A 15992-nucleotide genomic window follows, 5' to 3' on the forward strand; every position below is an offset into this window, starting at 1 on the left:
TATCAAGTTTTGTAGGAGGTCATATATGCATATTTCTATAATTGAGATGGGTCATATAATCTAGTACTAATTGTGTATGCTTTGGTTGAATTGATCATTGAAACTTCACATTAGACTAAGGACTTTCTCATTGTTGATATACACACACAACACACAAGTTTTTGTTCAATAAATGTCATATTCATTTGTGTGATTGTACTTGATGAAATGTGTTTTCACATGCTCAGTCTTTGTTGAGTCGAGCACAAAAAGATTTTTGAGTGTTTTAGGTGTTTTTGGAAAATATTTTGTTCTTAAAATCTGAAAATTTCAAAAAATCATTTTTGCCCTGTTTTGGCGACTCATTCGCGAGTAAGTCAAGTCGCAGGCCTCAGTCGCGAGTTCGCGGGTCAATTTTGGCGACTTGTTCACGAGTGGAAGGTCCAGTCGCGAGGATTACTCAGAGATTTTCGCGACTCAGCTCGCGACTCCCTCGCGGGTAGACCTAGTCGTGAAAAACACTTAGAAAATTTTTCAAAATTTTGTCTTTGAGTGTTTTGGCGGCTTGACCTGGCTTCTTGTTGGCGACTCATCTAAGTCGCGAAAATTGCGTGTTCTGCAAAATGAGCTCATTTTCAACACTTTTCTCAAAAAGGGGTTCTCATTTGCTTGTCTTGCACTCTGTGTCTGTTCATTTTCTGGTCTTACTTTCCCTTATTTATCATCACTGTGGTAATCTTCAAATTCTTTCACCAACTTGTTACCATTCAATCTATCTTCAAGGAAAGGTATGAGTTTTGTTCTCTACTCTTTGTTTTGCCTTTTCCTCATGGTTTTGTGTTCTCCTTGGTATTCATATTTCTCTTACCTGTGTTTGGTCACTTGAGTGTATGATGTTCTCATTTTTGTGTGGTTTTAATCTGATCCACTCTATTGTGTAGCTACATTTGGGTCATTATTGTCCCTCATTGTTATTTTCTGGACATTTCCATCTAGCTTTTAGGGTTTCTTCATTAGCCCTAATTTGACACTAACCCACTGCTAATAATGTCTGTTGGATTGTGTTCTTTCTTTTCCTCTATTCATGATTCAGACTGGAAATGTCACCATTCAAGAAAGCAACTGTGAAAGGAGGCAGTTCCAAAGGAAAGGAACATGTCATTGATGTTGATGACTACTCACCTCAAACAAAAGGGACTCGTTCTTCATCAAAAGGGTTCGATCCCAACAAGTTCAGATCCTATGCTACCTTTCAGTCTCATGAGAATTATTTCCGAAATGCTACACCTTTACTAGAAAGACCTGTTGATCAATCATCACTTCATGACACTGACATTCTGAAATGGTTTGCTCACAAGGATTGGAATTACCTTCTCTCTGATCTGGATGACGTGTATGAAGATTTGGTAAAGGAATTTTATGCCAACACAATTGTGGAAGAAGATGAACTTAAGTGCTGGGTTAGGAAAAAGAGTTTTTCAGTCTCTCCTGCATATTTGGCAGAGATCCTTCACATCAACCGGCCAATGCTTCGACACTCACCGGTTTATGATGATCTTTGTCCTGATGAGGAATTTCTTAAGGAGGGTCTTAGACAAGACTTGGAATTCTCATCCAATGGAAACTCCGTCAGTGTTTCCTCTCTTCCTCCAAAACACAAAATGCTTACAATTGTGATGTTTCACAATTTGTACCCCTTATCAAGCACTGGGTATATGAACCTCGGACGTGCTTTGTTTCTTCATGACCTAATCTCTGATGTAGAAATTGACATCTGTGCTCATATCTTTCATGTTCTGCGCAAAACGGTTCTACGAACTGAGTCCCGAACATGTATTCCTTTCTGCTGTCTCATTTCAAGGATTTTGAAACTCAAAGGAATTTATCCAACGGCAGATGAATCTCCTCACTCAAAACCGAGTCCAATCAACATGCGTACATTCAACGCAAGCATTGGACATAGTCGGAAGAGAGCCAAACCGGAAACTTCCGCATCTCACAGTGGTTCTCATTTCAGCACTCTCTCCCTTGATGAAAAACTTGATCACATTGTATCCTCTGTACACGAGTTGAATACAAAGATGTCCGGACTCACATCTACTCTACACCATCATAGCACTCGATGGGATATGAAGTTTACCTCACTCCAAACTCAATTGGATCAGATTCAAAGGAGGCTAGAAGAGAATGTATGGCCTATTCCATGACAAAAAGGGGGAGTGATAGCCTGATCAAAGGGGGAGGATATTACCTAAGGGGGAGTGTTTCTGCATTCTTCTTCAGTTTAAGTTGTTATATTGTATTTTGTACCCATGTTGCTTATGTAAGCTTTTAGGATTATGTTTTATGCATATTTGTAGGCTTTATGGTTTATACCATGCTTTATGCAGCCTTTTATGCTTTGTTTAAATCAGTACTTCTATCTAAATGTCTTGCATTTTCTTTTAAGTACTGTCACTCTTGTGCCCTTGTAGGATTGTTCCTAGATGCATATACTTAGTATATTATGCATTGGTTGAGTGTTGGGCATACAAGTAACTTGCATTGTTCTTGTTAACTTGTATGTTCAAGTGTTCATTCCAAGTGTGAATGAGCACTGTGATCACTACCTTGTAGTGGTTACCTGTTTGATCAAGCCATGAGTTGGTTCTTCTCTTCATCTTTGCTTGACCACTTTAAGCCTGTTTCATATGCATTTCATGCTTTTCTGCATACAATGATCATGGTGTATTGTTGTGTTTCAGGAGTTTCATATTCTTATGATTCAAGTGCTTCACAGCTTCTAGAGTTAGGTGTGAGTGAGTTTTGCTCAATTGTTCCCAACTCACATGTTAAGTCTAGAGTCTGTTTTAGGGTTTTGTCACGAAATAGACAAAGGGGGAGATTGTAAGGTTGAATTTAATCAACCATCTTATTGGCTTTATTCCGTACCAAATTTGCTTGTATTCCAGCATTTTGTAACCCTGTATTTAGGTGGGTTTTGTTGTAAGGGTAGTGAGTGAGATAAAGTGTTGATTGCTCAAGAGTGTTGATTGCTCAAGAGTGTGCAAGAAAACAGAGACTCGCGGCTTGATCTAGCGGGTAACTCACGGCTGCAAGCCGCCAAATGCAGCACACATGCCAGGCATGTCAGAAGGTGAACAATCATGCTAGCTGGAGCACTACAGGACAAAACAGGACAACTGGCCATACTGTTATCTCACGACTGGATCTCGCGACTCAGTCAAGTTGCGAGGCCAAGCCGCGAGCCACCCCTGTTTTGAAAAACCTGACGTTTCACATTCTCCTCTCACCTTAGTATAAATACTCCTTATACCCACAAATGAAAGAGAGCTTCCAAAGAGAATTTTGGGAGAGAAACCCTAGAGTAAAACAAGATTGATTCACCTACAATCTATACATTAAAGTCTCTTCAAATTCCTCAACTCTCTTCCTCTCCATTGTCAAACCCTTGAGAGGTATTTTACCAAAACCTTATTCTCACCATATTCATTACTGTGAGAGGGCTGTTTGGTGTTCTGGGAAGCAGTTAGGAAGGGACCAATCTACATTAGTTAATGCTATGGTCAAGTAGCGGAATCCGGGAAGTTAGAAAAGAAAAAAGGTTCAGCACAACCTCGTTGGAGCAAGAAGCTTGGAGGGCTTAGGTGTACTAAGTAGATTAGGCTTGAAGGGTCTATTACTGTCCATGTATCCCAACTACATTTTCTAGTGGATTGTTTACTGCTTGGAGGGCGGCGGAGAGGTTTTACGTCAAGGGCTTCGGTTTCCTCTTCGATAACACATCGCGTGTTGTCTTTGTGTTTGCATCTTCCTTCCCTTTTATCTTTGTCTTTTATTATCTGCTGTAGGTTGTGATTTTAATTTGGCTTAGATAGTTTTTCCAATTCTACATTATAACTTTTGTTCATTTTCCGCACACTAGTTGTTTGACATAAAGCGTGAATTGGTTAATTTGTAAATTGGGGGTCTAAACGTTCAAGGGTGTTTTTACACTATTTGAACTTTCAATTTTCACTCTCCCACTGGATAATTATAATAATAGAATTACGTGAACATGCCAATTTTTAGGAGCAATAAAATCCTTATAAATTGCATCAAAATTTATCCATCATACATATTATTGTGTCCCTTTTCACTTCATAAGCATACACAAAAATAACGTTTTTATATTTAAAAGGATAATTATTTTTCCTTGATGATACTTTGAGTTCAACAGTTACAATGATTGATGCTTATTCTTCAATATGTTGTATTCTATCACGCAAGGTTCAAAATTCTAAAGATGGAGATCATCCTAAATATGAAGCAATGGGAACATGACTTGTAATTGTAGTTTGTGGTACTTGGAATCATGTTTCTTTCTCCTGAAATCATTTGCTCAGAGGTTCATCATCCCCATGGTTATGGAAATGTATAGAGTTCATTCATCTTTTGTTTATTCTGATATTGTTTCATTATTTTCTTGTTTTTCCATGTTTGAAAAAAAAAAAAAAAAAAAGAAAAGAAAAGAAAAGCTGCAGTGGCAATAATAATAGAAGTACTACTACTTGTGTGATGCATTTATTTGGAGTGTTATAAACTACCTCTTCTTGGTGCAAAAAGACCATATCGCTATTTGAATGAAGTTATGCTTATTATTTTGATGAGTGTTATAAACTACATGCTATCATTAAGTGTCAAGTTTTTAAGTGTTTGATAGTTTATAATGAATTTCTAGTTGCTTATCCTTTTAAACGTTTCTCTAACTCAGTCATGCATGCATGCATGCTCACCCATGCACATAATAGACTCCGGGAGGGAGATAATTTGGGTCCAACAATATAAGGTTGTCATAGAAGCAGTTGTATAGATTGACATATCCAGTTTGATATCCCTTGACTTTTAGCACCGTGGTTACGAAAAAAAAATGATCATGTATATGGTTGTGAAATTTTAGTTAAAGATGGCTAGAAGAAAATATTTTATCTTTATGATTTTAACCATGCATGAGTAAATCTTCTCTTCATAAATTCATAAACAATTGTATGTAATTGAAATCCAAATCAATATTTTATGGAGCAAGAAAAGAACAAATAGCAACATTGATGACCAAAATAGGAAGAATGCAATTGTTTAAAAAAAAAAAAAAAAACCTGAAATAACCATAAATCTCATGAATCAAAGATCCACCAGCTCTATCTAATGAAAGGGTGTCAACTTGCACCCCTAGAGAATTAGAGGCATTTGCACTGATATTTATTGCACTCTTTATCAAATCCCTCACTGCTCTGTTAATTGGATTTCTAAAGAAGCAAATATAGCAATTCACACGTTGGCAAAGTGGCCTTTATTGAACAATGTCTATGGTTCTTTTGATTTTGGGAAACTTGTATTTGTTATTAGATTGGAGGCTAGTTTGCTCTCCCTATAATTAGTTTTTCTTTTGAATAAAATTTTCCAGTTCATCAAAAATGAAAGGGGTGTAAATTTTATTGAAAGATGGTAATGAAGATCATATTTATATTTCAACATACATGATCAAAATTATCTTCATTTTATTTTTCCCTACTTACAATAAGTGGGGAGAGGTGATTCAAATCTAGGTTTTACCCACAGAGAGAGAGAGAGAGAGAGAGAGAGATTTTAATGCTAGGAACTAATCACAACTTCCTATTCTTATTCGAGTCTTTTTTGTATACATTTAGATTTTACATGCTAATGCTCTTTTATAATTTCTCAAAACTTCCCATAATTTGCAAACTGCTAAAAACAAGAATTCCCTATAAAAATTACAATGAAAAAGTATTTCAAAAATTATCAAAAGCTTCTACTCTTTCAAGTTTTGGCACTCAATGTATCTTTGATTTAAAGACACAAATGATACAAACACCTTTTTTGACTTGTGTTTTTCTCTACAAATTCCACCATGCCATTAAAAAACTTTCAAGGTTTTCCTCTACAAATTCCACCATGCCATTAATAAACTTTCAAGGTCCTACGATTAAGCTTTTTCTGCCCATATATACAATTGGTTCTACAGAATAACTAATTAAAAATTTAATAAAGCATTAAACATTTTTTTCCTACAGGGAATACGTTAACGAAGATTTATCATTCATGCCATGATTCAAATTAGCATGCTGAGTAAATAACCCATAGGATCTGCAGAAGGTTAGGTGCTCTACAAACTTTGGTGAAAAAAAATTTAAATTCCTTTGTTCATCTTGGCATTTCCTTCTGTAGAGAAGAATAATACCAACATGACATGCCATCACACTAACCAAGTGCACCCCAAAAAAAAACAACAAAAACACCTATCATATAGCACATCAAACCTGGCGTTAAAGCAGGATATATCTCAAGAAACCAGCAAAGTAGCCAAGACCCAAGAGAAAGTTCTACAACCACATGATTAAAAACCACCAAAAGAGCAAAAGCTAAGGCTTATGATTTACAGATTATCAAAGCCAAACAATCAAGAATAATTTACAGTTGAAAATAGATGCAGCACAATGTAGGAATCTATTAATGCATCCAACAGTGACATAGTAAAATGTCATTGTTTTGGAGACAATTTTTTGCCCCTGATTAAATATTGCTCATCTTTTTCTTTTTTCTTTTTTGAACAATTTTTTAAAAGGATACACAATCCCACCTGCCAAAATCGTGTATCAGGTAATCCAAGGAAACTCCCCTAGTGGCGATGAACTTAGGATGTCTGGATCTACAACTCATCCCGAGCTTCCAACCATTATGCTGCACCCTGACGGGTACTCATCAATCAGTTTTACCCTCCTATGATCCAATCTCTTGCAAGTAATGTTCGGCTTCCAAGGCTGCCATGCAACCTGCATCATTAAAGAAACCAAGTAAACTAAATAGAGAAGACCTTAATACATATACTGTGAAGAAAGCATAACTTAAAGAGGAACAGGTCTTTTTAATTTAAATTTAAAAAGATAACTTAAATTGTTCAACAAAACCCAAATATTGGTGACAGAAACAGGTTATTGTAACAGTGGTAGATGCCATGACCAATGGTAACATGATTTCTAATTTTCCATTCGACTGTTCCAAAATTGAGAATGAAACAGAAACCAGCAACAGCCTTTCTCTTCCCACCTCTGCCCCAAATCTTGGGACCAAAATGAACATTTCAGAAAGACATGTTTTCCCAATAGCAGAATCACTTAGATTGGAGTCAGTAAGCAACAACCTACAGTTATTTATATACCACTACCAATTATTTGTATTATCTCACTTCTTATAGTCAATTACAGAAACTGTCAAATTTTATGCATTCCAATGTAGCTAAATGATGAACACAAAATACTTTCCCACATCAATGTAATTTTTTTATTTTTTATTCTGTAAATCACATTTAAAAAGACAAAACAATCCAAGCCTAGTCAAGTATCTTGTGATAAGTTCAGTTTGTGAGATTAAAGTCATGCACAAGCTTAATTTACATTTGCGCAAAAATCATACATACATGTCACTCAATCTCAGGTCACCAAGCACTAAAAAAAGCCAGAGTCCAGCTCACCCTTGAAGTGAACAACCCATTATTTTAAGGGGTCAAAAATGGGTGGGCATAATCAAGTTTTAAAATTCACATTTCTAAATACTCCATGTTCTTAAAAGCTAAGTTAGATCAGCTTGGGTTTACTCAAGAATGGGCTTAGCATCTCAAAAGAATGTGCTTGAATCAAGACTCCAACAGTCATCCAATTGCATAGAGAGATGGTGATCAAGCCATGTCAAACATATCGTAAATGGATTACTTTCTTCGCAACCCTAGAGCACAAGTTTCATCATTTTGATAAAGAAGAACAAAAAAAGTACACAGTCACACAAGGTTAGACTAATTTTGTTTTTAAATCCACAAGCATAGAATGGGCAGGAAACAGAACTTTTTAGAACCTTCTTAACTATATACCTATTAGGAGGGAGTCAAAAAAAAAATCTTAAAATTTCCTTTTGATTATTATTAGTTTCATCGGTAAAGGGTAACTACATTCATTAATGTGTTGCACATGGAAAATACCATAATGCAACAAGCAAGTTAGAGACACTGGCAAATTTAGAAAGCATAAATATTCTCTATTCTTGCAGTCAGACGCTTTATTATCTGGAGGGCAATTTGATCAAGAACAAAGAAACATGTGAACCAGCAACTCGCAGTTCTAATATGCTTCTAAGTAAGCAGTACAGAAGAGAAGTGAAGCAGGAAATTAAGTTTAGCATTATATTAATGAGATACACATAATTTTGACCCAGCAAAAAACAGTAACAGATACAAACACACATTATTACCCACACAAAACATATAATCCCAAATAAAATGAAGAAAAGCTGTGCTGCAAACATAAAAATTCTAAAATCGAAATTTAAATGATGAAGGGGGGAGATAGAGGATATTGACAAACCAGTTCCGGCAGCAGTAACGGCCTGCCTATACTTCTTATCCTGGACATCTCCGGCAGCAAAAACTCCATGCACACTAGTCAGGGTGGTCCCTGGCCTTGTGACAACATAGCCACCAGAATCAAGTTCCAGCTGACCATCTAAGAACTTGGTGGCTGGCTCATGCCCTATCGCAAAGAACAATCCAGATACCTTGAGATCTGAAACCTCCCCGCTCAGCACATTCTTCACCTTCAACCCCCCCAAGACCCTATTATTAGTGTTTTCATCCCCATATGCCCCCACGACCGCTGAGTTCCATAGAACTTGAATCTTAGGATTAGTCAAGGCCCTCTGCTGCATAATTTTTGAAGCCCTAAATGTATCTCTCCTATGGATGATGTACACAATGGACCCATACTTGGTCAGGAATGTGGCCTCCTCCATGGCTGAATCGCCTCCTCCAATTACTGCCAAGGGCTTGTTCCTGAAAATGGGTGCAGCACCGTCACACACAGCACAAGCTGATATCCCTCGGTTCCAAAACCCTCCTGGGCCCTCACCAGAGCCTGGGAAGTCTAATCGCTTGGCGACGGCACCCGTTGCCACAATGATAGAATCAGCAATGACAGCCTTAGAATCAGTGAAGACCTTGAAAGGGGTGGTGGAGAAATCCACCTTGTTGACAGTCTCGGTTAGAATCTGAGTGCCAAAGCGGAGTGACTGCTTGCGGCAACGGTCCATGAGCTCAATGCCATTAATTCCATCTGGAAATCCTGGGAAGTTCTCCACGTCAGTGGTCGTGGTGAGCTGACCGCCAGGGGCAATGCCATTGGCCATCCACCCCTCAAAAAGGATGGGTTTCAACTCTGCACGTGATGCATATATGGCAGCGGTGTGGGCAGCTGGGCCACTTCCAATGATGCACAATCTTGTTTTGAGGATATGGAGATCATTTATGGCCGATGTTGAAGAAATGCCAGCAGCAAAGGAGGATGCTTGTCCAGGTGTGGAAGTGGGAGCTGCGGTGGGAGCAGCAGAGTTGGAGGCCTTTCGAAAAAACTTGGAACCTCTTCTGAGTAGATTTAAGAGGTTGTTTTTAGGGCAATAACTCATAACTTCTCCTTTCTGCAGTCTCTATTGCTATAAAAGTTAAAAGGCATGGTTTTGAAAACCAAATTGTAAAGAGAAGAAATAAAATAAAAAAGGAGAGGTTCAAGTTTTTAAGATTGGACCATTAGTATAAAATAATAAATCATAAACAAGCTAATTAAATTTAAACAATAACAATTATTTAAAGTACAACGTCTAAACAAACAAATAAATTTCACATAGTAATATTACACATTAAAAAAAGAAAAAGAAAAAGAAAAAAACCATTCGACTACAACAACAGCAGTGACAATCACCACCAACAAGTCAATAAACAGCCTTGCATGATATAGCACATCAAGAGGAATAACAAACAAACCTAAGAATTAAACAAACTTTGGACATATATAAACAAAAACAGAACACCCACTAAGTGCTTGATTTTCAAAAACAATGTAGTTCAAGTCGCAGCAAACCCTGAAATGAAAAATGAAGAAAAACAAACCAGACACAGTGACACACTTCACAGCAAAGATTGAATAATTTAAACAAATGAAAACAAATTGAATCTAAATTTAGCTAATTCCAGGTTACTTACATATAGTTAAAGATAAAATTAACAGGACCAAATAAAAGACACCAAATTAAGCTTTTTTTTATTATGGATAAACCTAAATTAAGCTTAGAATTGATTAAAGGGAGATTACATATTAACTTTGAATTATAGCACATACCCAGTAAAGAAAATTCCCAAAAGAAAAAAGAATAACCCTCAAATGATCCTAAGTTCTATGCCTTTAACAATGTGGGGTTGCCCTTTTGACGTATTATCGAAAAGAATTTGATACACCCCACGTTTTCCTAAAGTTCAAACCTCAAATTAACAAGACACAACAGCTGACAAACAAAGAGCTTCAACAAATGAAAACTCCCAATACCCACAAGTGGGTTTTTTGTCCTCTCAAGAGCCCACCTAAGATCATGTGATACACAAACCCAAAAAGATAAAGGAATTCAAAACTAAAGAACCAAGTGAAGAAGATGAAAATGTTTACCTGAATGTCTAGACTTTCCAAGTTTCCAGTGAGCTATTCAGATTGGGGTTATGGAGGAGGAGGGTTGGTGGTTCCTTGGCAGAGGCGGAAGAAGAAAGAATAAGCTCATAGGGTTGGTTATCCATAACTTCTTGTGTTTGCTTTGCTTGGGCGGTAGGTTTGGGCCTTGAGAGTTGAGACAGAGGAAAAGAAAGAATGCTAATGCACTAATGCAGTACCAAAAGGTATTCTCAGAAGGAACAAAACAGGAAACCCAATTTTTTTTTTTTTTTTTTTTTGAAATCTATTTAAAGAAAATAAAGTAATATAAATATATTGAGGGTGGAAATACAATTATCAATGTCATCCTAACATCCTCCGTTACCGTTAGCTAGGTTGTGAGAGACATCGGATCAGGTTGCTTAGGACGTTGATGAAAGCAAGAGTGAAGGATGTGTGAACTTGGTTTGAAGCTTGTGTGGTTTGAGTAGATGAGTTATTGTCCCAGTAAGCTGACTTGTTGTGTTTTTGGATTGGGCTTAGTCTATTACGAGTTGGACATGAGTTGTTGATTAAATTAGTTTGGGCCAATTGATGGCTTTGTGTGTGTGGGCTGACTGGGTATGTGCCTTCAAAGTCGGCCTGGCTATGAGTTTGTTTGAAGCTGCGCTTGTGAGAGTTGGGTTTTTTTTTTTTTTTTTTCTCCACGAGAATATCTCAAATTTAACACGTTAATCCAATTGCGCAACCAATTCGGAGAGAGAGAAGCTCATCCATGACAATAATTATCAAAAAAAATTATGCATTAGTTATATTTTTACCATTTACATTAAACATAAATATTTTATATTTTTATTATCGTTTATTTTTTTTTCTTTGATCTATTAAGACTTTTCAATAATTTGTATGATTAGGTCTTAAGTTCATATGTTGGTCTCTATGTGCGTACGCACATGAATTATATTTTAAATAAAAAGTTAAATGGTTTTAAATTATAATAATATGAGAATATAAATAAAGTTGTTTGTTTTTTTTTCTTAAAGATAGTAAAAATTAAATAGAATATATGCTAATTAATTTTTTATTCAAATATATGTTATACTCATTTGTATATCTATTTGCGTTTTTTTCCCCATTTTATTAACGAATTTTTGAAGCATTTTTAAAAATATTGAAGCAAATATATCATCTATACATATTTTCATTCAAGATGTTGCTAACTACAATAATAACTACAATAAGAAGAAGATTATACATACAAAGAAAATGCTAAAACTACAAACCATTTTACAAATTGCTAATGTAATAAGTAGTTATTTGTAAGTAAAATGTGATATTAGTAATAGGGTCAAATGATAATCAGTAAGAATTTGTTTCTGTGAAAATTTATAAAAATATTGTAAAATAATTTGTACCTATAGCATAAAATGATATATAAACTATTTTATAATATTTTTTACAAACTACTAATGTAATAAGTAATTATTTGAAAGTAAAAAAAGTGATATTAGTGATGGGTATAGATAAGAACCAATAAGAACTGGCCCATCAACATTTTATAAAAATTAAAATATTATAAAATAGTTTGTGTCAACACTATACAAGATTTCCAAGAAGCCAAAAATTTATGAAGCCCAACTCTTTAGTACATGCTAGGTTCCCACGTGTTGGGAGATGAGGAGATCGTGTTTCTCACAAATATCAAGCATGTCAATGTTATAAAAATAATTTGTTTTATTGGATTGGTATCTTCTAGAGTTGCAAAGGTAATTAAACCTTCAAATTTGCAAAAAATCCTAATAATTCATTATGAAATAATTTATTCAAATTGGTTACATAAACAAAAATAAAATCAAATAATAAAATCATTTTGTCAGTGACGTTATTCAATTTTAACCATAAATTAATATTGAATTACTAGTGTAAGGATGATAGGCCCAGTAGTATAAATTGGGTCGGGGCCCGGTCCGAGGATGCCTAATAGTCCAAGGACGATTAAACGATGTCATGGAAGTCCGCATTAGTAAATAAAGGGATGAGGTTTGGTTATAAGAGTCCAAAAGGTGGTCCAAGGAGGATTACCTCCTTGGCTGGGCAAAGCAGAGATCCAAAGCTATGGTCTGTCATCCAAGGCAACATTACAGGATGTCCTATTGATAAGGATACACGTCATGAAGGTACAAGACAAAGGAGAACTATGAAATATTTAAGAGAAAACTACTACCACCGCATTGAATACTCTGTAGCTAACTCTCTAACTGTATTAATGAGGAAGTGATACCTGAACAGTAATTCTCAGCCTTACAACTACTCCCAGAGACTTCGGGAAGGGGCAGATGGGATAAGAATCAACACCAATAACCTAGTCTACACGTGGAAGGTGGAGATAAAAGAAGAAGAGAGTATAACAAAGAAAGGATACCTTGAGGGAAGGGGATCGGAGAATTGAGAGAGAGAAATATTATAACAATAAGAACTGTACTTGTAATCAAACTAAAGAGTTATATACAAAAACTAACTTCCTCGGACTGTGCCGAGGACGATTCTTCTTTAGATAAAACCATTCTGTCTTTACTTTATTGTCATTTGGATCCACTATAATTGCTACCAAACTCATTAGAACCTACTTTTCTAACCCACTCTCTACAAATTCATTATATTGGGCTCTTTGGGCCTAGATCCTTTAACATTTTAGGTTTAGGACTCAAATTGTGTCCTTACAACTAGAATTTTAAAATTTTAATATTGAGTTAATTTAAAAATTTTAAAGAATCCTAATTTTTAAAAAATAATATTGTATCATTAAGTTGGTTTTTTATTTATTTATTAAATGAATAATATATACTATATATAAGAGGATTCTCCTCTTTCAACTGAATTTTTTTGTAATTCAAAAATACCCTCATTAATAAAGGGTAATTTCATTTAGAAATAAGGTCATACATGTTAAATAACAAATTTTATTTTGAATTCAAAAAGAGAACTCCTAAAATTTAGAATTTTTCCCCTTCACGTTCGAAAAAAAAAGTTTATAATTACGGCTTATCTCTAAAATTTATCATTTTTATTTGTTTGAAAAATAAAAATATAGTTCTAAATTATAATAAATATAAATTATTAATTTTTACTCAAAAAGTAAAAGTGCCTCTAATTTAAAGGTTACGGATTTTCAAATATTCTTTACTTCCTCGAGGAAATTAACTCTTCTAAATCTTCTTTCCTTCTTCAGTGATATTGAGTAAGAATAATATCTTTTCTTTGGTGAGTGGGACAGAGCTTTTTGCTCTCATTGCTTTTTTGGGTTTGTGACGAATTAAAAACCGTTATCATTATTCTTTGCGGTTTATGGTTGGTTACCTGGTAGGCCATATCCTTTGCCTTTTGTTGGTGGCTTTCATTTCGATTGGTTGAATGTGCCTTTATTATAAGCATTCGAAAAGAAAAAGAAAGAAAGAATCTGCCTTTAAATAGTTTTATCGGTTGTTTGTGCCTTTAACACTCCCCATAATGCTTTTATTGGTTCCGTGTGCTTTTTCCTCATAATTCATTCTTCAAGCTCTACACACTTTGCCATTTTCGCTGTACTTAATGTTTCACTGCGAAACTCTGATCTTGGTTTCTTGATTCATTCCAATTGCTAATTTCGTTTAGCACTTTTTTAAGTCAGAGTTGTTAAAGAGAGGTACGTGCTTTTAGTAATCATGTTGCCTCTTGCTTTGCTTCTCTCTATTTTCTTTTTCTGAAGTTCAAATTATAGTACAGTAGTATCCGAATTCTTTATTTCCCTATGATTTGATTCATCTACCGCATCTTTTGTTCTTATTTATTTTGAAGGAATTCTATGAAATTACATGAACATAGCTCATTACAATGATTTTTTTTTTTTTTAATAATTTGATCATTAGAATGGAGATTTGAACTCTAAACATTTCCGTTGAAAATTGAATTTTGATGTGGAAAACGATTATTATGCAAGAAAATAGAGCTTAATTTCCAATAACTAAATCTCCTTATTTGGGTCCTTAAAAAAAACAAAAAATAAAACTATCCTTATTTAGGTATGTGATGTCTATAGATTGGCTTGTCATCTCTCAATTTCCATCATTCTTTTTATTTGTGCCTACTCTTCCTGCCAAAAAAAAAAAAAGAAAAAAGAAAAATAAAGCATGTGTTTGGGTTCTTTTTGTAACCATGACACACGATGTGTTTTGATAATACTCACAACAATGGGTTGCTTGTTAACCACTATTGTTGCATTTTCTCCTAGGCATAAAGATAATATGATGAGTGGTAGAAATAGTGAATTAATGAGAAAAATACTCTTCTTAAGGCATTCACATCACTCTCCTCATATTTTTAGCTAAACTAACTAAAAAAAACTTTACTTTTACTAGTTTGGCTACCCATGCTGTAAAGTTGTGATTTACAACTAATTTGTGTTGGCTTTAATTCCGTGCCAAATTTGATTGTAATTCTGTTTAATCTTTTGTACCCTGTAATTTATGTGGGATTTCATTGTAAGGGTTGTGTGTGAGAGAAAGTGTGAAGACTCAAGACTCATTGAAGATCAAAGATGTTTTCACGGGTAGCTCGCGAGAAGCCTTCTTGCGAAGTGAAGCATGTGCCTAGCACATGACTAGAATGCAAAGAGTCATGACAGATGGTGACAACTGGTTTTCGCGAGTGTCTCGCGGGTAAAGCCTTCCCGCGAGATACCCATGAAACATCCTGTTTTGCCAATTTGACATATCTAATACACCTGGTCTCTACCCACATTATATATACCCACATTACCCACATATTGAGAGGAGTGTTTTACAGAAAGAAAACCCTAGCCATTACCCTTGAGAGTGAGAGATTGTCATACCCACAATTCTCTACACAATCCATTGTGGTTTTCCTCAATCTTTCCTCTCCATTTCCAAATCCTTAATAGGTTGATAGCCCAAACACTTACCACACCCATCTTGAATGTAAAGTGAGGTTTTGGTGCAGTCAAGAAGCGTTGGAAGAAGCCATTTGTTTGGTGGATCGGGCTGAATTGCATGATCTGGAGAGCTAAAGAAGATAAGGTTTCGTTAAGTCAGTTGGTAGCAGGAGCTTGGAGGGCTCAAGTACATGGGGTAGACTAGGCTTGGAGGGTCTTTTGTTATTCATGTACTCTAACTCATTCTCTAGTGGATCGATTTACCACTTGGAAGGCAGCGGAGAAGTTTTTTGCCGAGTTCTTCGATTTCTTCTTCGATAACACATCGGCATGTTATCTTGTATTTGTATTTTTCTTCCCTACTCTTTTAGATTTCATTTTACTGTTGCGATTTGATTAATATGGCTTAGAGTAGTTATATTGTTTATCCGCTCGCATTTACTCTATTCTGCACTTAGTTTAATTTAGAGTAAAATCAACCGAGCCGTAATTTTAATTTGGGGGTCTAAACAGCTCTTGTGTTTTCACACAAATTCGAGCTTTCAATTAGTATCAGAGCAGGTACACTTGAT

General features: G+C 35.4%; 1 protein-coding gene across 4 annotated transcripts; it reads right to left on the minus strand.

Moving 5' to 3' along the window:
• Positions 1-6388: 6388 nt before the first annotated feature.
• LOC115979882 (thioredoxin reductase NTRB-like) lies at positions 6389-10778 on the minus strand. Of its 4 annotated transcripts, XM_031101967.1 has the most exons (3): positions 10515-10778; positions 8391-9510; positions 6389-6809 (listed from the first exon to the last, which is right to left on the minus strand). In XM_031101967.1, exons 2-3 carry the CDS (start codon positions 9481-9483, stop codon positions 6757-6759), a joined length of 1146 nt encoding a protein of 381 aa, XP_030957827.1. In that variant the 5' UTR covers positions 9484-9510; positions 10515-10778; the 3' UTR covers positions 6389-6756. The 4 variants fall into 4 exon arrangements, with proteins under 4 accessions (XP_030957827.1, XP_030957825.1, XP_030957826.1 ...); XM_031101965.1 differs by lacking the exon at positions 6389-6809 and having other exon boundaries at positions 7332-9495; XM_031101966.1 differs by lacking the exon at positions 6389-6809 and having other exon boundaries at positions 7332-9502.
• Positions 10779-15992: the final 5214 nt, after the last annotated feature.

The sequence above is a fragment of the Quercus lobata genome, chromosome 3 (genome assembly GCF_001633185.2).
Source record: "Quercus lobata isolate SW786 chromosome 3, ValleyOak3.0 Primary Assembly, whole genome shotgun sequence".
Taxonomy (NCBI): domain Eukaryota; kingdom Viridiplantae; phylum Streptophyta; class Magnoliopsida; order Fagales; family Fagaceae; genus Quercus; species Quercus lobata.